Source organism: Nylanderia fulva, unplaced genomic scaffold (assembly GCF_048542155.1).
Source record: "Nylanderia fulva isolate GAGA-0341 unplaced genomic scaffold, ASM4854215v1 Scaffold18, whole genome shotgun sequence".
Lineage (NCBI taxonomy): Eukaryota > Metazoa > Arthropoda > Insecta > Hymenoptera > Formicidae > Nylanderia > Nylanderia fulva.
In genome coordinates, this window is record NW_028190055.1 from 581,675 (window position 1) to 603,885 (window position 22,211).

General features: G+C 41.7%; 1 protein-coding gene across 2 annotated transcripts in view; it reads left to right on the top strand.

Moving 5' to 3' along the window:
• Glut4EF (Glucose transporter 4 enhancer factor) overlaps window positions 1–22,211 on the top strand; it is an 88,457-nt gene that overhangs the window by 45,508 nt on the left and 20,738 nt on the right. For both annotated transcript variants that reach the window (XM_029312429.2, XM_029312430.2), the window contains 3 exons: window positions 8,423–8,625; window positions 9,231–9,538; window positions 11,978–12,049. In XM_029312429.2, coding sequence (XP_029168262.1) covers window positions 8,423–8,625; window positions 9,231–9,538; window positions 11,978–12,049 — 583 coding nt within the window. The remainder of the gene's footprint in view (window positions 1–8,422; window positions 8,626–9,230; window positions 9,539–11,977; window positions 12,050–22,211) is intronic.

The following is a 22,211-nucleotide window of genomic DNA, read 5'->3' on the forward strand; positions in this document are numbered from 1 at the left end:
TCTCGTATCCCGCTCCAGTTACTTGCCCGCGTCGCGTTAACGCGTTAATTGACTCTAATCAATGCGGGGACTTGGCGTTTGAGCTTGTATCTGCGAGAGTTCGAATTGGGTGGTCGTTATCTCTGTCACTAATGATGCGGAATTTGCCTGGAATGCGTGGAATTCTCCCTCTTTCCTCTCTCTCTTTCTCTCATGAAATAGCGAGGAATGCGGAAGGGAAGAAATTTAATGAATTAGGGCACTTGTCGAAAATTGATCGTAAATAATATATAGTATGTAGTGAGATAATCAATATTTTTGCAAATATTTATTAGTCTTAAATCTCTACTTGAATAAATATATTTTTTCATGAATATTCCAGATATATATATATATGTACATTATGTTACAATATATTGAACTTGTCTATTTTAACGTTGAAAACATTTTCAAAGAGGGACATGAAGTGCACGGTCGTGTATGGCTTCGTATGTTGTATACCTCGTGCTAAGTCGAGTTAAGTTATTTGCTCCATGACCCACAATAATCATCAAGGTGTCGAGATCCGGATCGAGGAAGCGAAGCGAGGAAGGTTTCGCGCGCGCTATTCCTATCTATACACGAACGGTAAACTCGCTCTAACCCGACCTTTCTATCCACAAAACGCACTAAATTTTCGTTCCCGTTTACGAAGACCTGACCTAGACCAAGCGTACTCCTCGAGCCGCATCATACATATTTGTTCGTACCAAGGTGCGTATACGCGAGGCTAGAAACATTACAGAATTATCCGTAGCATGGTCTATAATCTAAACACACACGTACACATCGTCAAGGTCTTTCACGCGACAAAATATGCCAGCTACCAGTGCGCGATCTTGACCTACACAGCATAGCGACACGCAGATGTCATTTCAGTCGTGTGAAAAGAGCGCGGCCTCATACGAAGCAGAGAGATAAATGCAGATTATGCGAACGAATTACGTAAACTATGTACGTATGTTATCAGAAAAAATCTCGAAATTCGAAATCGCACCGCGCGTGACGGCTATGGGTGGCCGAACCGGTACACACACACACAAATCATCATGGACACGTGTAAGCGGCATAGTGTAGTACCGGTCACACTTAATATCGGCATGTTACACGCGTTTCTACGCCGCTCCATCATTCATTATTCATCGTTTTGCTACCGCGATGACGTCACGCATCGACCGGTGCGCTGTTTCCGATTTGCCGAAAAAATGGATGAATATATACCTAATAAAATCGCGTCGATGTACCGTCTCTGTCGATGTCTCGCGGCGAGGGATGGTTCCGGGATGGTCGAGGCGGTGGTGATATGCGGTGGGTGGTTAAGGTGGCCAAACAAACTGTAGATCGTGCCAGACTGGGGCCGCGGATCTAGGTCGATCGATACAGCTACGTACCTACCGGCGCACCGGATAAATATGGGTCAGGTACACGTGGAGAGGAGCCTTCGTTTTCATCCCGCTCGTTCACTCCCTCCTTCTTCGCTTAGATATCGCATATATTGTACGTGCACGGGGCGCAGTCACGACATGGCTACTTGTTGAGAGAGAGAGAAAAAGTAGAAGATGAAGCCAATGATAAAGTGGGAGCCAAGAAAGAAAGAAATGGGATGAAGGAAGAAAGGGAAGAAGATCTACGACGCGCCTTCCACATGGCGCTCGGTCAAGGGGGTAGGTTGACTGTCTAGATGGCAAATCTGGGACAATGAAACGAGACCGCGCGCTACACGTGTACCAACACATAGCTGCATCGTAGTATGCATACGTCGCGTGCACGCTAGTGTGAAAGATGCGAAGACCTTGTCCGGGGAAACTTTTCTTACGTGAGAGGTCGGCGGATAAAGCAATTTCTTGTTTGCCTCTAAGTGAATCTACTTAGAGAGAGTACTCTCTGAGATGTTTACAATAATAGTATCTCTCTCCCTAGCCCCTTTGTAACGTACGTGTGGTGTATGTTTCCTTAATACTAAACTCCTCCAAGTATTAAATTGTTCAAGCTGCTTGTTTCAGCTAAAATATCAATGGTTAACGTTAACAGAGATTTTTCATTAACTTTGACAAAAATAATAAGATTGAATAAAAAATGCCATATCTTTAGATCGTTGCTCGACATTATTTTACTATCGATAATTAATTTCTAAAAAAAATTGATTAGACACATTTTCGCGATTAATTAAATATATACGTATACAATTTATTTCGAGCACGCATAAATCTGATAAAAATACTTGATGTAGATTTGAGAAGAAATGAAATAAGAAGTGACGAAAAGAGAAAGAGAGAAATCCCCTTCGATTTATCGCCGCATATTTATTTATCGCGTATTTCTCCCGCGCGAAAAAATAACGGTGAAATGTATTATCATCGCGTCTCGCGGATACGAAAAAAAAAAAAAAAAAAAAAAAAAAAAAACGTCGAATCGCGGCTTCCACCGGAGGCGGGTCACGGTGCAAATAGCGGTCCCCTGCGCGCCCTACGGCGAAAATGGATTTCTAGCACAAGGACGTCGGCAACGGGGCCGAGTCCTTCGAGCGTTCCCGTAACGTAAACGGGGAATTGGGTCGCCGAAGTGAGGTCGGCGAAGTTGAAATCAGGTTGGCCGGGTTGTCCTGTCGCGAAATCAGGCCGCTCGATACAGCCGCGTTCCGAACCCCGTGACTGACCCCTTCGCGCTTGTACGACTTTGTAACCTGGATATCGCCGGAAAACTGGATCACACACCCCTCTATGTGTACCAGTTGCCGGTGTCTCTCCCGTGGGTTTTCCGCGCGCCGGCCTTGCTCTCTCCCGCTCGATCCCGGAAAAATATTCGCACGCGAAGGATAAGGAGGGCGCGGATCTCGCGTGCTCGTACGATTTCGCTTGCGGAGGAGAGACGAAAACATAAGGTATCGTTCACAGGAGTCTTTGTGCGATGTATTGTAATCTTACAGAGCGGGAGAAACTTTTATCTCTGTCCTAAAACTAGGCCTCGGCAAGATATCAAACTTAAAGTCGAAAAATACGAAAGATTTTTCTGAACTAAGTTTATGTACGAGATATTTTGAACACACATTTACACGTTCACTTATTATTATTAAAATCTAACTGTAGAGGAAAAAAATGACAATTAAAAATCAGAGAGCGGCATCATAATAGCTGCATTTCACGTACACATTGTTTGCATAAAGAATAATACCGTTGCACGATCTATTTTTCTCTTTGCCATCCTTAAAAGCTTATCCTATAAATGGGCGTCGACCATCGATTTCACGTTTGATCAAAGTAAAAAAAATAAACGAAGTAAATTAAAATATTTATCGAATGGAGACACTTTAGAGTCTCGTCGACGTTTACAAACGTTTGCAAAATAAGACACTTTTTAATTCATCAGTTATGATATGCAATTATACGCATTTAAGTTTATTCTCTTTGTGAGCTTTTCGCGGTGTAGACCGATGCCGCTTTATAAACGGACGGGTAAAATTATTACGGGCTCCGCAATCATCGCAACAGCATTAATCCTCATGTGAACGGTACTTAACGACACGAACGAGAACCCCCTTCCTCCCCCTTCTCTCCCCACGTGCATACGAGCTCCATCGGACCGTTGGATGGGTAACCTAGTTTTGCGTGCACTGGAACATTCAGCGACCCAATTACCCCACGGCGGGGATGCTGCACCGCGAATACGGATCAACAAGCTTCCTGACCTATATAACGTGTCCCGGATCCACGAGCTGCATTTTCTCGCGAAAGCTCGCGCTGCCGCCTTCGCGGATCGATCGTCCGCGAAACGCCGCACCGAACATCCGCCGTCCGGCTTCGTCGTCGATCTCCAGGTATTCGAAAACTCTAAAAATTGGAATTTGAAAAAACGAAGAACCGCTTCTCGCATTTAGGCGTTCATTAGACTCGCAAAAATAATTTTATTTTTTTTTTTTTTAAGCCGACCTAATCAACATTTCTACTTCTCTGTTTGCGTTCAGACGTATAATCTCAACATTCGTCGAAAGCAATTCAGCAATATATCCTTGAATTACGCGCTTAGATGCGGATAAGGAAAGTTTTACCGGCCTTTTCTCGAGCGTAACTCAAATGCGGATATGAAGCGCGCTCGTTGTCGAAGAACCGTTAAGAACTTTTTGCGCTACACGCTATACACAACGGACATCGTTAAACGAGATACCGTTTCACGATACCTCTCCATTTACGTTCACCCAATCGCTCGAAAAAAAAAAAAAAAAAAAGAAAAAGAAATTGTCATCAACGGACGTATTGCTTATAACGATCCATCATAGATCCAATCGATCTGTCGCGACGGATAATTCACGCGCTCGTCCTCCAACTGATCGCGTTGCGTTACGTAACGTTATGTCACGACGATATAATAGCACCGTGTAACGTCGGCTGTGGTACCACTTTGCGATTTCCACCAACGAGCTCGATTGACTTGTCAGAAGGCTCGCGATATGTATCGGCGCATAGCGGATAACGCCTCACCATGAAGTCGTTGCCTCTAATGGCTTTATGGTCACCTCGCTCTTTTGCAGGCTCTATATTACCTGCGCGCGGATCGCGCGTCAATATTTACAGCGTCCATCCAGGGCTGCCGCCGCAGATACGTACCGTAGATAAACGAATCCATTCAACGGAGGAATGCCGTATTTTCCTCAAGATTTTTTATGCGATCTTAAATCCCGATACGTACATAGAGAGAATGTTTTCTTAGAATTATTTACCCTGAAGATCATGGTAATCGTAGAATAACATTTTATATCTTGCGGTATAGATATTACTATTTTTTATTGTGGTAAATATTTGAGAAAAACTCTTATAAAATTTTTCCAATACCATATTGTCCCACGATTACCATGATTTTCAGGGTAAACGCTAAAAGAAAATTCTCTTCGTGTACGATGTAAAAATTAATTAAATAGAAACACTGTTAATTATTTTATGAATTTACGAATGTCGATTATACTTGAACATACACAGAAAAATATAAAAGTCTATTAGTTTAACTTGAAAAAAATTTTTTTTGCAAATATAATGGACGTATCGACACTTTTGACGAGTAAAATCAACTTTGATCGAAAAATGTCGCCATAACAACGCGCCTGTTATCGCTTAAAATACGATGAACGCAAAGAACAGTTGCTCGTGGATCTAATTAATTTATAACACGCAAATATATTTTATCAGCATTATATTAATACTGGACGATGCGAGCAAAAAAATAAAGAAAAAAAAAAGATTTGACTGAAACCTTGATTCTCACGGTTCAATTTTTTTTCTGTCGCTGGATCACCTGCAATTTGCACGCGATACTCGAAAATTGCTCCTTCTCCCCACTGTATCCTCCTCTTTTTTCTCCTACAGCTGTCCACTTTAAACGTTTCGGTCGATTCATAAACGAATCCGTGTACGAAAGAGACTTAATGAGTAAAAGCGACCGTAACGAGGTAATTTACTTTCCTGCTCGCCGTAAAATTCTGTGAAACACGGTCGAGAAACTTCCGGTATAAACGAGAATATATCTCGATGGATCCGTCTCTTTATCGACAAGCTCTACATATGAATATTCTTTTCAAGACACAACACTTAACTGTTCATATTTTGCATTCGCATCTGATGTACAATTTTTTTCTCGACGTTTTGAATTCTCTGTATGTTTAATAATTGATATTACGTAGTGTATCACGAATAATAAGTATTATGTAATACAATGAGATGGTGTATAATCATACATATGAACCGACTAGTAGACGCGCGTCGTTATATTTTACATGCTAATTTTCAATGTCAATTCGCTGAAAATATTCAGCGCTGCTCTTTACCCGGAATCTTGAGAAGGTTAATCCCGCTATTTTGTTCGGGTCTGTCTGATTCGTCTTCAATCAGATAATTCCGTAAAAAAATTATACTTCTCAGATTTTAAATTAAAAAAAAAAAAAAAAAAAAAAAAAAAAATACAAATTATTTGATTAAAATTGTAGAGGCCTCCGATTAAATTCGAATGTACCAACACGCACTGAGGATGTCGAAATAGAACGGCAGGATTGAGAAGAAAACAAAATTCATCGGTGAACAGTGATGAAACGGTCGACGATGAGCGGTAAACGACGCGTTTTCTGACGCATTGCTTCTTATTTTCGACTGATGAGATATACTGTCTGCTAAAGAAAAAGAGAGGGGATTTCCTCGCTTAGAGAAATATCCCCGTTTCTTTTTAATTGCGCGCCGCGACGATTATCTCCGCGAGCTCGATCCCCCGAGCCGTACATATATATATCTATATATATATATATATACAAGCGGTATAATACACACATACCGGTTAACGGTACAGCTTCGACTCCAAACGGTTTCGACTCGTTTCCCTTCGTAGATCGAGCGATCTACGCCGTTTTAATTAAACTCTTTGAATTCGTTGTGTATGTGAAGCTAGCGTCTCATTTCGTTCTGGCTTTATCTTCAATAGATTTAGAGTTCTTGATAGTTTAAGAACTCTTTTTAGAGCTTAAGTAGAAGCACTATACATACTTTTTTAATCCTCTGATAATTATTGATAAGGAAAATGCCGTAAGCAGAACTCTTAATTATTTATGAATTTCTACGAAATCAAACGCCAGTTTCACACACACACATACGAATTCATTACTTCCGCGGTGCAATCATAAGTCGATCGTAATCTCTCAATTAGCTAGCAACGATCGTATACATGCGGTATCAGTATTTACCGTAGGTTTAGAAAACCGTGAAAAGTGGGAAAGTCGGGGAAAGAAGAATACCGGCAGAGAGCGAACTGGTTTGAAATATTTTCAAAACGGATATGAAAACCAAGTTGAACGCTGCTTGATCCTTGCTGCGATATTTGTAAAAATTTGTGAAAAAAAATTCGAGGGAATCTCGTTATCAGCCTGAATCGACTCGAATCTTCGTCCGCCTTCTCGCTAAGTGGCGCAACATACATATAACGGATCGGATACACGAGAAACGGGACAGCCGCGCGCAAAGTGTTGCGGCGCTCTCGGGAGGTGTTGCTTTCGAAATACCGGCTGGCGTACGTGCGTCATTCCTTATGCCGGCCGGCATGTTCTATGTTTCACTTTCGACTCTCGATGTACTCGCGCTCTACGTTCCGGGAGTGGAACACGGCTGTGCGGCTTAGCGACGGCCTTGGCTAAGTCCTCGTTTCTGCGCTCCCTAGCTCTCTGGCGTTTTTGTTCTTCGCGCGATATAGGTCCGAGAGGGCCGGTCACCTTCTCCGGGAGAATTCCGCTCTATTCTTCTAGCCGCGCTCTCTCGAGATATTTATCACGGAAACTGCACCGCCAGCCAAGCGAGAGATCGCGAGATAATGACATCTTTATGTCCTACCTTCGAGGAAAAAAACGCACGATTTTTGTCGAAATTAGTAGAAATTTTTTAATTTTGATGAAACTACAAATTATCTGTGAGATTTGACTTATTTATTTTTTATTTTACGACATATCTCGATCTCAATTATGATAACACAGGCATTATTATAATATTGTTTCATATACGATTTTGTATCATTAATAAATATATATATATCGATATCTCTAGAGTGAGATCTTAATTTTCTAATAAATGTATTTATTCTTGGAAAAGACTGAAACATGTGGTACACGTTACTTTATATATTTTTTTGATTTATATTAAATATACATTTCGATTGGTCATCTTTTGTCCGGTTGGAAAACTCGTGATAGCAGAAAAAGTACCTAGTAGACGACATCGAGTTGTACGAGTATATATATCGACGTAGATACATTGCTCCACGTGCAGTATTAACGCGAGAATCTATAGTCTTTCCTGGAAAAGTGACTATATATCGATCATAACTTCTATGCTACCGGGTATTACCGTACTACATCGTCCGGTGCATCCGGAGCGAAAGAGTGAAAGAGAGACGCGACGTGTCATTTCGCGTGGTTTCAGGAAAACGTAATGTCAGAAACGCACGTAGCTTTGGCAGCAATTATATATTCACTACGCTGTTATTTGTCAAGAGTCTCTTAAGAAAATTACTTTGAGCCCATTTTGCAACAGTATATTTTTTCGCAATCTGCCATTATAAGCTTTTGTTGTCCTCGAGCAATATTAATATATAAATGCGATCAATTTCTCTTCGTAGAAGTTTCCGAAATTAATTATTATCACTGAAAATATTATCGAAAATGATCGTCAGATTGAATAATCGATCTTAATAAAAAAAAAAACCAGTCGTCTTGATTATATATTGCGCGAATAGATTTCTTTAACGCAATAATAAATTTTACGTAAGTTGAAATGATAGATAAGTAAGTTGAAATTAAAAAATGAGCGATGCAAACGCTTATGAATATACACGTATGTGTTACACGACGTAGCGGAACTATAGTGTGTGGTAATGTATATTTCAGATCCCGGAAACGACGGCCGAGCTCGAACAATGATTCCGAACGGATGTACAGCGGTTGGGGCGAAAGGGTGCATTGCGGACGCGAGGGTTGTCGCGCCAACGAACGCGGTGATTGTATGGACGAATGCGCCGCGGCCCTGGTCCTTATGTCACTCTCGTGTTCACCTCACGACCCCCAGCCACTTCACTGCCAATACAATTATGGTATTGTACTCTAATTCGTTTACACCATTCACGCAAAATGTATATCGTCGAAAAACAAAATAAATTTTTTTTTCGTCATCTAACATCCTGACTTCTTTTCATTTATACAGTAACAATATATTCATTGCTTTAATTTATTAATTTTTTAGCCATCGGTGTCATTTATTATTAGTATTATAAATATCATTTATCATCGAAACATGATATAAGTAATTAGTATGTATGATTATCATAAGTCATTAATACATTATGTAATAAGTAGATGAGATATAATTGCATCAGTTGAATCATTTATTTACGTCGTTAAATATCGCGTAATGTAAATAAATTCATTCTAGAAGAGAATTTTCTCTTAGAATTTATCTTGAGAATCATGGTAATCGTGGGACAATATAGATAAGAATTTCTTTGATTAATATTTGTCACAATAAAAAATATTAATATGTACATAATAAATTTTACTATGTACGAACATATTTTATATCTTATTGTGGTAAATATGAATATTTTTGTTCATCGTGATTTTCAGAGTAAATTTTACTCTCTGTATATAAACGGTAGCGCGATAATTGGCTCGAGAAATGAATCTGAAGGGAATACGACAGGTTCCTGGGGGAGTCGTGGAGGCGGAGGTGGTAGCATGGTCGCGGGTTCACCGGGAGTCGGCGGCATGTCAAACAGCAGTAGCAGCAGCGGGGCTTCCTGGCGAAGCGGTACCCCCAGTCCACCCCTCAGCGAGGAAGGTGTCCCGACGAGGAGTTCGCCATGCCCGGCAACCTCGCATCCCTCGCACAACCAACCCCACTATCCCTACAACGCGTCCGGCTCGTCATCGAGCAGCACTCCCGGCTCGACAACATTAGACGAGGGAATAGTGCCCGATTACATCGAGGAGCAGCACCCACGTAAGAAGGTGAGTAACCTTCCTCGGTGTTCGTTCACCTCCTCCTTATTCGGAGGGCGTCGACAGACACTTTTTTGTCGATATCCCGGGTGTCGCGCGAAAGATTTGGATGTGATAATCAGCTGATGGCCCGAAGGAGCGCTACGTCAGAAATTCGTCGGGAAACTTCGACGAGTTCCTTGGGTCACAGCCAATTAACACATTGCATATCTTACTGTATTTACTTGGCAATGCCGTAAAAAAGTATCAACGACTTCCGCTATTTCTTTGTTAACTCATTACCGCTGACCTTTGAGACGAGTTTCCAGAGTCGCGTGTTCGCGCTACTTCTACTGAACGAACTGCCCTCGTCCGCCGTCTTTGAAAGTCTTCATTGGCCTTAATCTCCGTGAATAATGTATACTCAACTCACGCCCAATTCAACTCGGCAAGTCTTTAGACGAAGAAATTATTTTTACAAAAGTTAACTCGACTAATCATATTGGTATCGTTGCTCATATACTTCTTCGGCGCGTATCATATGATTTTCTATGCGTTCTAATCGGCTTGATATTCAAATGTTACACATCGATTTATAGTTGAACATTATCATTTCGTGAATTGAATATTACATGTCAAGCTGCTTATTCGAATTTTTCCAAGCGATGAAAGCTGCAAATTCTAGCGCGCATTGATAAAGCTTGTTTATTTTTTCTGCATCTTTACATACATTAGCGGCGTTAAATATGACTTCCTTGAAGCTTACCTACATTAAAATTGCATGTCGAAGTGACCTTCGCGATGAGAATACAAGTTCGCTGTGATAAAAATCGAATGGCCTTCGAGATGACGCCGCACGCTTGTGTCTCCGTGATTAATTCTTTCCGCGTTTGCGTAGTAGTAGTACGTGGTAGCTTAATTAACGTCAACGAATACGATAACTCTATTACGTAAGACGGCATGGGGCATCAGGGTGGACTTCACTCTCTCTCTCTTTCTTCCTTCCTCTTTTTCTCTTGTACGCGTATATCATTCGATCTGAGCTTAGATTGGATTCGCTTATTCCCCGGAGTTCTCTCGTATTCTTACACGCGAGAAACTAATAATTAAATTTAAATTTCAATTATGGAAAAAATATATCTTATTTTATTAAAAAATTATCACGAATAAACATTGACAATTTTTGTTAATATGTTGATTTCAAATTTTGCTTACTTGTTAAAATTGATGATTTCTTTGAAAATTACCTATCGTTTGTGAAATAATTTTTAGCACTGGCTTAACGTCATTTCTAAAATAAACACTCCGTATTTGAGTTACAGTGTAGAAGAATAAAGTTTTTTTTATTGAAATTTATCATAATCGGCGAACTTGAACATTTTTAAGCGACATTGCCAAACGCACACTTTTGCAGAAAAATGAGGGTGAACTAGTTTTCTCTTTTCGAGTGGACGAGCCAGTGAAAATAAAGTTACTTTCGATCGTTTCGTAACTGAGCCCGATTTCCGTGGTACGTAATGAAATGCAAGCAGTTAGAAAGAGAATAGTGTATTATGCATAGAGTCTTCGGTAGTATCAATAATTTCCATTTTAGCACGCACGCAACAACTATAATAATGCAATTTTCAATAATAAAAAGCTGCAAACGATGACAAAATAGAAATCTTTGAGACATTTCATTAAAAAAATTAATATAAGTTATATACATATAACTACATATTTTTTATAAAATAATTAATTTTAAATTATTAAATTATTATAAATAATATTTTCATATTTTACTGTAATAATATTTTCTCAAGATTCTCCATGTAAATATCTTTTGGAAAGAATATCATATTAATTTATTTGATCTATTTCCTAACTAAATAATCTTTGAGCACGAGAAAAATGGGGCAAAAAATGACAAGTTTATATATATAGAGAGACGGGATATTTTTCGCAACTAATGGCATTTAGCATTATTGGCATTGATACTAGAAAGAGAGATAGAGAGAAGGGAAGAACACCGACGCCTCGGATATATCGCGATATGTTGCGCGTGCAGCGATGGTTGTGCACGACGGCCCTGACCGGTCAGAGATGCAGAAGATGCGAGGAGTCTTCTTCGTCGTCGCGCGAGCCAAGCCCGCGCGCGCGCGCGAGATGATGATGACATAAGCGCGCCGGCTTGGCCGAGCCAAGGATGTAAACACGCGCGGCGGATTTTTTGGTATTTCGTAAGACGGCTAACAAGTCGGACCTTGAGGTATTATCGCCCCGCGCTAATCTTAGGTACTCGGCGGCCTACGTTCCTTCCTTTGCCTGCCGCTTTCGGCCGCTTGTACAAACGGGAAAATCGTGCGCGGTCCCCGAAATAGCCGCTTGAAAAGGGAGCATGTGACGGAGGGTCTGTGTGTATAATAAGTATAGTCGGACCGACTCGCTGAAGCACCGCGCTAATTTTCTCTGATCTTTTTTTTCTTTCAGATTCGAGCGAAAGTAAACCAGGACCCGATCGAGACGGAACCGGGCGCTTGCGCGACTTTCGAAAGCGAACAAGTAAGGTTTCGATTTCCATTCTTATGTCTATAATCGGAGGAGATCTGTGTGTGCGTTGGAAATCTCGCAGGTGCAAAATTGCCGGCCCCGTTCCCTTCTTTAACTCTATAGCGATGTCGGGTTATTTTCTGCAGTCGCGATTATTGACGGCAGCTTGGTGGGTCGTAGAGAGAAAACTTATTGGATGAATATATTTATTCTTGCATTTTTTATATGCATAACGAGACAATTGAAAGTATATAATAAAAAAGTTCTCCGTTTATATGATTTATTTTTAAATTAAATATTTCAATATTCTCTCGAAAGAAACGCCTTTTACGACCTATAATACGTTCGAAATGTTTTGTTGCTCTTACATTTGTTTTCCGAATCATAAATAGAGATAAGCAATCTTATATATTCATCGTAACAATAACAAGATTCGACTTTTTTCCTCTAAATCATCTCGAAACAACCATTAATATTTGGAAATCGAAAAAAGAGAAAAACGCGGAGAAATGTCGGTGGAAAAGGAACCGAAAGCCACTCGCAATCGACATCATTCATGCGGGTGCAATTCACGGGGAAACCTTCGTTATATCGAAAGCACCCGAAGAGCGCAAGAGCAGTCTCTCTGCGTGTATAAAACCCGACCCGGCTCTACTACTATCGTCACCACTACTCCACCACTCCTCTCGCGGATCAATATTATTCGTAACCCAGTTTACCCGAAGGTTCCTACTTTCACCGATGCTTGCGAGCGATGGTTGGCGACCGCCTTAAAGTCATTCATCTCGATTCAGTCCGAGTCAGAAATGTCCCCAGACGGAATATATACGCACGAATCATTCGCGATTCTGGACGCGGAGATGGTAGCACATCAATCACGTTCGGCGTATAATTTGCGCGGTTTCGACTTTCACTCCCGCACGTACTTGTATATATGAGAACATATGTACCTGACCTCGCATATTTTAGGCGTTTAGTTCTACTTTGTCCTCGTTTCGTTTGTACGCATAAAAAATCATAACACGTTCCTCATTTCGCCTCATTTAAAATTCCAAAGCTGAATTTACAATATTTTTATAATATTTTGTATTACACGTGCAGGCAAAGTGGCACTTTGTGTGCGTGTTTTCTGTGCGGAAAGCGACCGATTTCCCACGCCGCCATCTAGCGGCGACGCGTTGAGTGAATAAGCCGCGTTCAAAGTCATTGTCCACGGCTTCAGCCGTGGGCAATGACTTTGAACACGGCTATTCCCGCACCGTGCCGCCGCAAGATGGCGGCGTGCGATCGGCCACCTCGCGCCTAGAAAACGCGCACAAAGCCACTTGTAATACAAAATAGTATGTGTATCAAGTGCGGAAAGTTGACAATTGGTCACGAGTGCGGGGGATGGACGCACGAGCCGAAGGCGAGTCATCGAATTGTCAACTTTCCGCACTTGTGATACACAATATACTATTATCGTCGCATTAGTACGATATATACTCGGCGAATAATAACAAAAAAATTATAGAGCAATCCCATAAAATAAATATCAAATGTTTGGCTGTCTTTTCAAAATTAAAAAAAAACGCCCCAATTTTCTTTCCCATTGTTCGAGTCGCGAGCGAAAAAAGAGATGGTCACTCTACCCTGTGCGTATCCGCGCACCTGACCCAATTGATCGACTCAAGGATATATCTCGGCGAACACACGGCGTGTGCAAGGTCGTCGGTGTCGTTCCTTGGATGCCCTCAACGCCTAATGCTCGTCATCGCGAGAGGTCAGTCGATCGAGATAAGAGAGAAACCATCTCCGTGTATCCATGAACGGCGATCTCGATAGAGGAGAGGGAGAGAAGGCGGCTAGGAAGTATATCGCATTTGTGGAACGACTGCGTTAGAACTCTGATCGCCCCCTTCCCTTCCCCCGCGCACGCGCAGGCTTGCATATATGCACATCCACGTGTGCAGTGCCGTAGTCGCTCGAATAGATCGTAGAGGAGGTTGCATGTCGGGGCGGATAGATTTCCTTTGTTCTTTTCTGCGACACGTGCAGCGCTATACTATAGCGTTTCGATCGAATGTCGAAATCGTGCAGTTCGATAGAACTTGCCGAGGATTTTCAGAAAGAGGTATTTAGTTGAGGAAAATTACGGGATATTTTTTAAATTTTTTAAAGATTCGCGTATACACTAATTAAATAATTAGAGATATCGTTTCGATTAAACGCGATTCTCACTTCGAAAATTGCTCGGTTTTGTAAACTGAATTTTTTTTCTTCCGTGAGTTTGCTGATTCTCGAATGAACTTCTCGAAAGGGAAAATTTAAATCAATGTGAATTAGGTCTTATTAAGATAGGTCTTAAAAAGGTCATGCACGCGCCAGAGTAATAGCGCGTGTACTTACATGTCTCTAACAAGCCATTCTCAGGCTAGTTTCTTTTTCATTGAATGTCAGATGGCAATTACCTGAAAAATGACTCGATCGATTGTAATCCAAATTTAAATAGCTACTTATCATCGCGAAATTTTTCCGAAATCTATAATCGAATCTCGTTAAAAAAAAAAGCTAATCGAATTCTCACAATCATTATCCTAGAGATCATGACACAATCTCTTGGGTTGAAGCGAGGAAGGAAATGTGCAGTTTCTAGCTCGAGGATCTACATAAATATTTATATATGCACCGTGATAATTATTATCTCAGCTTATCCATATACGTGCATACACACGTAAATACCGAAATCGAAGGAGCGAGAATCTTTAGCCGGGCGGACGATCTCGCGCAATCGACACGAGGCAAATTCCATTAGAAAATACGTCGCGCACGCGCCAGAATATATCCTCGTTTCGCGCCCGCACATGGACCTAGATCTCGGAGCGGCGAGGACCGGCGCCGTTGGTGCATCGCGTCGCAGTGCACAGCGCGTGACGTCACCACGAGCGGCACGTGCCAGTTCCCCTGACCGCGCTCCCCGTTGCCCTCGAATGCGGCATTACTCGTGGACGAGGGGACGAGGCGCGGAGGGTAGCAAACGAGGAGAAGGGGAGGGGGAGGGCTGGAGGTGCGGAGGAAGGTAGTTAAGGTCACCGTGGCCCTGACTGCACGCGCGCGAAATAATATTGGTGTGCAACTGTCGGTGATGTGTGCTTTGCGTACGTGTGCGCAAATGTGTGGGTGTGTATACGTATATGCATGTCTGTTGACATTGTGGGCAACGGCGCGCGCGTGCACGGAACGCACGGAAGATTTATTTCTAGTTCCGCGTGCGGCTACCGCTTTTCTAACCGAGGTTTCGTCGGTTAAATGCACGAGTCAGCACGAGCGAGGTCCCAATGGCGGACCTTGACCGTCGGCTTTGATGTTCGGACGGTCGTCATACCGTCTGGTGGTGATCGGGATGTAGATCTTCCTACTGCGATACCGCGAGACGGCGAAGTTTCCCCGATTATCGCTTGCACTTCGCTGCGGTAGCTTTCAGCTTCTCCCGACCATTATGATAGCCCTTTCCGCGACGGTGCCATAGGGATTACATTTCAGTTCAAAATGCGCTCTTGCTCGTGGAATTTAAAGGAGACGTATGGGGAGGGCAATGATTGCGGCATAAATCTAGATCGAATAAAGATGCGAGAAATTCAGTGAATCCGCTTTCGCGAACACGTGCGGAAAAGCCCGGGGAAATAACTTATTTTACTTAGTAATAGTTGAGTAAAGAAGAATAAAATTATTATTATTTTTAATGACTATCTATTTTTTGATCGAGATAGAAATATCTAGCAAATTTTTATTTTCTTCCAAGGTAGGAGTCGTTTGGGTTCCTTTATTTTATTTTTCGAGAAATTTCTTCCGGAAAGAAATCTTATTGCTTTTGATCGACTGTATGGTATGTATTACCTAATCACAGAAAAATTTTTGCATTAATCGTCATTATTATCTATTCAACGCGATAATAATTTCATGTCACGTGTCTACTCAAAGAGATGCATTTGCTTGCCTTTTTTTATCTCGAATAACTTACAAATTTTTTTCATTTTTATAATATTTTGCTCGTGTTTCTCTCTACTCATATACTAATTTACGTACATGTAAATCTCTGCTTCACACACATCATGTGTTTTATATATATAATCTCTCTCTCTCTCTCTCTCTCTCTCGATCGATGCAAATTACTCGCGAGGGAGAGAGAGAAGCCTGTGACGCATACGATCTGAAGTTGAAAAGTATCGGCTATCGAATGCATAGATTCAACGCCGATTGTACCGACATTTGCGGGCCGGGTCGTATTCCGATATACGTTCGTCCACCTTACGTAATACGCGTTGCGTAAACTTGACGTTAGCCGTGTAATGCTCGCCATACATATTTCCGCGCGCCCGGCAACAACCGCGCGACTCAAGGAGGATCCGACCTTACTTGAGCAACGTAATCGTATACCCTTCCGTATCATTTCCTCGCTCGTATTTTTAAGCCGCTCGGCCCGGAAACGTGTAAGCGTTAATAGAAGCTAGACGGCTTTCCGCCGTCACGATGATGATTATAAATTTTAATTTCGCGGAGAAGAACAATACATTTGCAAAAGTGAGTCTGCGATGCCGGAAAAAAATTGCACGCCGAGATCAAAAACACGCACAGTCGAAGTCGGTCGGAACTCGCGTTAGCAACAGTGGCTCGTGTAATTTTTTTTTAATCTGGAATATCTGTCAAGTTATAGAAACAAATTCTCACGTACCATCCCGGCTTCGACTGCACAGATTGCAGATATAATCTGCCGCGCGTGCAGAATCAGGGTCATCGCTTGGCAATATGATTTCTAATTATATATATGATTTCCGATAGAGCGCGAGCATCTCGCAGCGTTGGATTAGGACATTACCTTGATAAAATTCAAGGAACGTCGCATGCAGAGGAGATTTCCATTTTTCCTTGCGTCCTCCACGCAGCAATAATGCAATTCGAGGAAATCGGAATCCACCTCCCCAACATCTCTCTTTTAAGTAAATAACGTAACGCGTCGATCCGGGAAATCTCGTGCCGTTAAGGAAGTTTTATCGCTTCATTCGAGAACCTGCCGCCACTTCCCGCTATCAGTTGTTAATGTTTTTACAACAAATGTCAAACAAAGTGATTCCATTCGCGTGATGCGCGTAGGCATCGCATGACATAAGTCAGCGACCATGACTCCGACATTACGTACGTATAGGATAGGAAATACTCGCGGTCGTTTTTCTTCTTCTCTTTGTCCGTATCGCTATTATACTAATTCTCGCCATGCGATATATAACGCGTAATCGATTGTTTTCTCGAAACATGATAAATTATCGCAATTTCTTCAGGCTTATGCATGTTCGGCTTGATTGAAATTCAATAGTCTTTTTTTATCCATTCATTCAACATAAGTCAAATTTATTCTTTTTTTCGGTAATGTTGATTAATTAAACTTCAATTTATATCGTGGAATAAAAACGAGTTTGCATACGTATATTGGCGTTATTTTTAACAAACATATAATATATATTTAAGATATGAAATATAATTTTAGATAACCGAATAAAAAATAAAACAATGAATCTCTCGGATAAAAAGAAACGTGAAATTGCAGTTAGACATTTTTATCGACATTTAAGTTTAGAAAGTTGCCTCTGACATTGAGTTTGGCACGTTCTAGCAATTTCGTTAGAAATTTTCGACCAGAAATACTGCCGGGACATTCCGCTCAAGGTCACGGTCAGAAATGAAAGAAATAAAATCAGGAAGCAGCGTATATTGTTCTTCGGAAAGCTGCACGCGTGTGCAGTTTTTAAGAGCAGTCTTATTATTAGTGACTACCGCCTCCATGACCTTGTAAGGTTTGACGTGGCAGTCATTGGATAACTGGAGAACGGCACCCTTCCCTCCGACCAAGCAAGCAATAGAAGAACCTATCTGGTTGAATGAGAAAGGACAGCTACTTTTCAATACCAACAAGTTTTCAATTCAGCAGAGGTTTTACAACCCAATTTTTATCGGCACGCATTATGAATTATTAAATCCAAATTTGAATATCGCATTGTTCTTTGTAATTTTCAACTTAAGTGGCAAAACATATACTCTTACTTTTCCGTACATTAATTTTTGATCTTAATTAATTATATAGGAATAATTTTTTGTTATTCAAGCAAAGTTGATGTTCTGTCTTTTGGAAGGAACGAACTCGCTCGCTGGAAAGCTTGATATATCTCGCGTACAAGGAGAAATCGTGTACAATTTAGGATCGGTCTTATTATACCTGGCATGTCGCACGGAGACAGAAACTGCAGTCGTAGCGTTACACGTCGAAAAGTTCTTGCCCGCACGATGAGATAATCTCTCGAGCGACTGTGTGCGTCGCGCAGCTCGTGAAACTTAGGAATTCCGCGCGCGATTCCTTGGATTCCATACGACGAGATATACTATATACTCGTCGTATATAGTGACGCCGGTGAAAATATACAATCGACCGTCTGTTCATCCGCCCGAGATACCGTTACCGGTCGTGCCGGTTACGTTTCGTATATCGAGCGCGGGACATGTATAAATAGTTCAACGTAGATCATTAGGAGGGACGTGCACCATTAGGTAGATGGGTAGGACGAAATTGTCATTCCGTCGACGGACGTTTTGAACTCGCCGAAGGTCGACGGAAGGTATGTCTCCGCGCCGTCGTGCGTCATGTGTCGAAGAGAGTTTCGCAAACGGGATTGACGGCTCGACTGATAAAATTTCTCAGCTCGACAGCTACGTGACGTCACGAGTAATAGGCTGAGATCATTTATGAAGCTTCCTTTCGTTGCGCCACATGTTGACGTATTTCGATTATTTTTACTTTCCGCGTATGACGTCATCTATAGCTGAAGAAGTGCGAAACAATTTTTATTTTTATCTCGTAGATAAACCAAACATTTCTGCCAAATAAAAAATTGCACATAAAATGTACAATATTTTAAAATATATTGATATAACTAATATAATATAATTGCGTGTCTTAATTATTTAATAATGCTAAAATTTATCAAGTGGTATTACGTCAATCGCCAATAATATATATATATATATACATGTCGGATATAAAAATTTCATTACGACTGTAATACATAAAAATAAAAAAGAATAATAGTATCTTTAAATCGTCGAATCGGATGATAGCGGAATATTGACGCTTAATTATTCCAGCCTGCTACAACGTGTGACGTCACGTCTGGAGCGTTGAGCTCTTTATTACAGTCAATGTTAGGCTCATACTCGCTCCCTCTCTCTCTTCTCGCTCTTTCTCTGTCTCACATTGTTAGAACTTTTTCGGCTGGGAGGAGAGTCAAGGACGCGCGTTCGCGAATTTCAGCTGGTAACCACCGGTGGGGATGAGATACCGTGCGGTGCCGCTCGTTGTCCTAGGTCCTGACTGCCTTTTTTTACGCACGCCAAATTGACGCGTCGTCGCCGACGTCGCCCGGCAACGCGGGGAGCCTCTTATTTCTCTTTATCGAGCGCGATCGTGACACAAAACGAGGCCATTCTTTTCCGATTTAAGATTCAAGCCGTCGCTTTGATAAAAAATTTTAATCATTAATTTAACGATTACTTAATTTTTCGCACTTGTTATTTACCGCGCCACTCATACGAAGTTAAGCGAGTCTTTCGAAATCCTTTCTCTCCCGTCCTTTACATTCTTTCGATCACATAACACGCGCGGACGAGCAGCCTCTCTTAGCGCCTCTGTTATTTTTGCTTTTCCCATAGCACAGATAGATAGCAGTGGGTAGTCGACGACGGTGTTTCGTAATCTGCTCGATAACTGACTCCCGTCAGTTTAGCGCGGCATCCCGTTCTAATAATAAACGCGCTCGTGACAGCTAGATCTCTATCGTAGTGTGCGACATGTATTTTAAATTCAAGGTGACGCGAATTTTATTGCGAGCGCGCGATAATATCGCTCGGCCAGTTTCACTCTTCGATAATTATTCCACCCAGCGCAATTTTCATATATCTTACGGCGAACGAAGGAGTTTGACTTGAAAAAAAAAAATAAATAAAAAAATTAAGTTTCGACACTCTCTCGTCAGAAAGGCGTTCTGCGCCCGCGCGAGTGCCTCGTGTATCTATCGACCGTCCTCGCGTACCCTACCTTGACCTCCAGCTGCGAAAGTATCTTGTGCAATTAAAGCCTTTAAGGGTTCTAGTATAGGTACGATCATCGGGTGTCGGTCATAAACCGACGTGCGCGGGATCCTTGACGACACACGTCGCCAGACAAACACTTATTGACCGTTTAAGATAGCGACTTTATCGCGATGTTGTGCAGCGATTATCGCCTGTATAAATATAAAACATACGCGCGACGACTGCTCGAGTTCATTACTGAAGAAAGTTCGATTTTCTTTTTTTTTCCCTTTTTCAAGCCGAAGGAAACACACGAATCGCGATTAATTCCCGGGCTGAGTAAGCTCGCCGGCTGACTATAACGTTTTACATAAGCCGTTTCGACATCGGCGTAGACTGCAAGTAACTTTCTCTCGGATCGATCTCGGGTTGGAAAGTCATCTATCTCCTCCGCGATTCTCTAGCCCGCCGGTGAAACCGACGCTCGTGTATCGACATGATCGATGAAAGTGCTGAACGATAATATGCCAACGTCATTCGGGGGTTTTCAGGGACTAAATCAGTACCGTTTTAATCGTCCGTAACAGTTTCGAAAATTTATTACCACACATATAGAGCACAGTTATTTTTTATATTTATCATGATATATAATTTTATATTTTTTTATCATGATAAAAAACACCGATTTCGAAATGATTCAATCCAACAGATAAGACAATTGAGAAAGAAAGAGAAATACGCACAGAGATATATAAAAATTGTCGTGAGAAAATTTCAGAAACTTTTCGGAGCAGAAAGAGGCCAATAAAGACATTGATTCCGGTAGACACAGTCGTGATCTGACGCAAACGAACGACAGAACGTTCGTGAGAATCAAGATTTTTTTCACGTTTCGTTTTTTCCCATATTTTCGACACCTTCGACGCATGTCGTCGCGATCGAGCCCGCTGATAAAAAAGAATCGCGATAATGCATACATCATTCCTATATACATATACGTATGCGCGCAAAATACGTAACTGTAAACTGGTCCTAACACACGCCGCGCCCAGTTTATTGCTCAACTTGGCCAAGTCGAGGAGAACCGGTGTATGCCTACGGCATGGCAAGGCTGTTGACAGTACCGGCGAGAATCAATCGCACTGTCACGCTCGCTCGCCCGCTCGTGCGTGCTCAGCTGATTCGTCGCGCCGCGCAAGAGCAGCAGCCAGCCGTTCACCGATCGAGGGTGAGAGCACTGAGAGCGCGCAAGAAGGACAGACACAAGTTTAATCCGGCGAAGGAAGTTTCGTGAAAAATCGCGAAACAATTTACAACTCGGTAAATGTACATCAAGATTGACGTTTAAAAAAATCATGTATATACATACGTATAAGCGAGAGACTCTGTCTGAAAACGGAGAAAAATCGAAGAATAAAGTTAAGACCTTGTGAGACCAAACACACAAGCAATGTACGTGATTCTCTTGATAAAATTATATACAATAATAAGAAGCGGAAGTCGATGTGAATTAAAGATATTTGTATTGCAATCTAATTTGTGCAAGAGAGAGATAAGATAGCGGTTTTTAAAAGCGTGAACAAAGATTCGAACTCACAAATCTTGTATATAGATAACGAATTTCAACGATATGTTTCAATAATAAGATTTTATGATAAGAAACTGCACGATCGTAAGAGAAAAAGATAGAGACAGAGGGAGAAAGAAAGGAGAAGTTTCTGATAATTCACAATCGAATGCAAAAGCAAGATAATCCTGCCCTAGGGTAAGGTTATCCTCCGTAGCACCTCTCGTTCTTTCTCCTCGCCGTTTTGTACAGCCGGTACAACCGATCGACCAACTGAGACTCGTATCCGCCCACCTCACCTCCGAGCAAAGATTCGCGAAAGTAACGACCTTGACTTTGCTCCCGGTACCGGCCTGACGAATCTAAACAGTTATCGAACCCAAGTCCTATCGGCGAATTCGGAAGTCGCGGGCCGTCGTTTTTGCAATCTTTCGTCAGCTGATGCAATCGAATCTGCGAAGATACGAAGATGAATGACGATTGTAAGTGTTGAGAACGAAATCACGTGAAGGA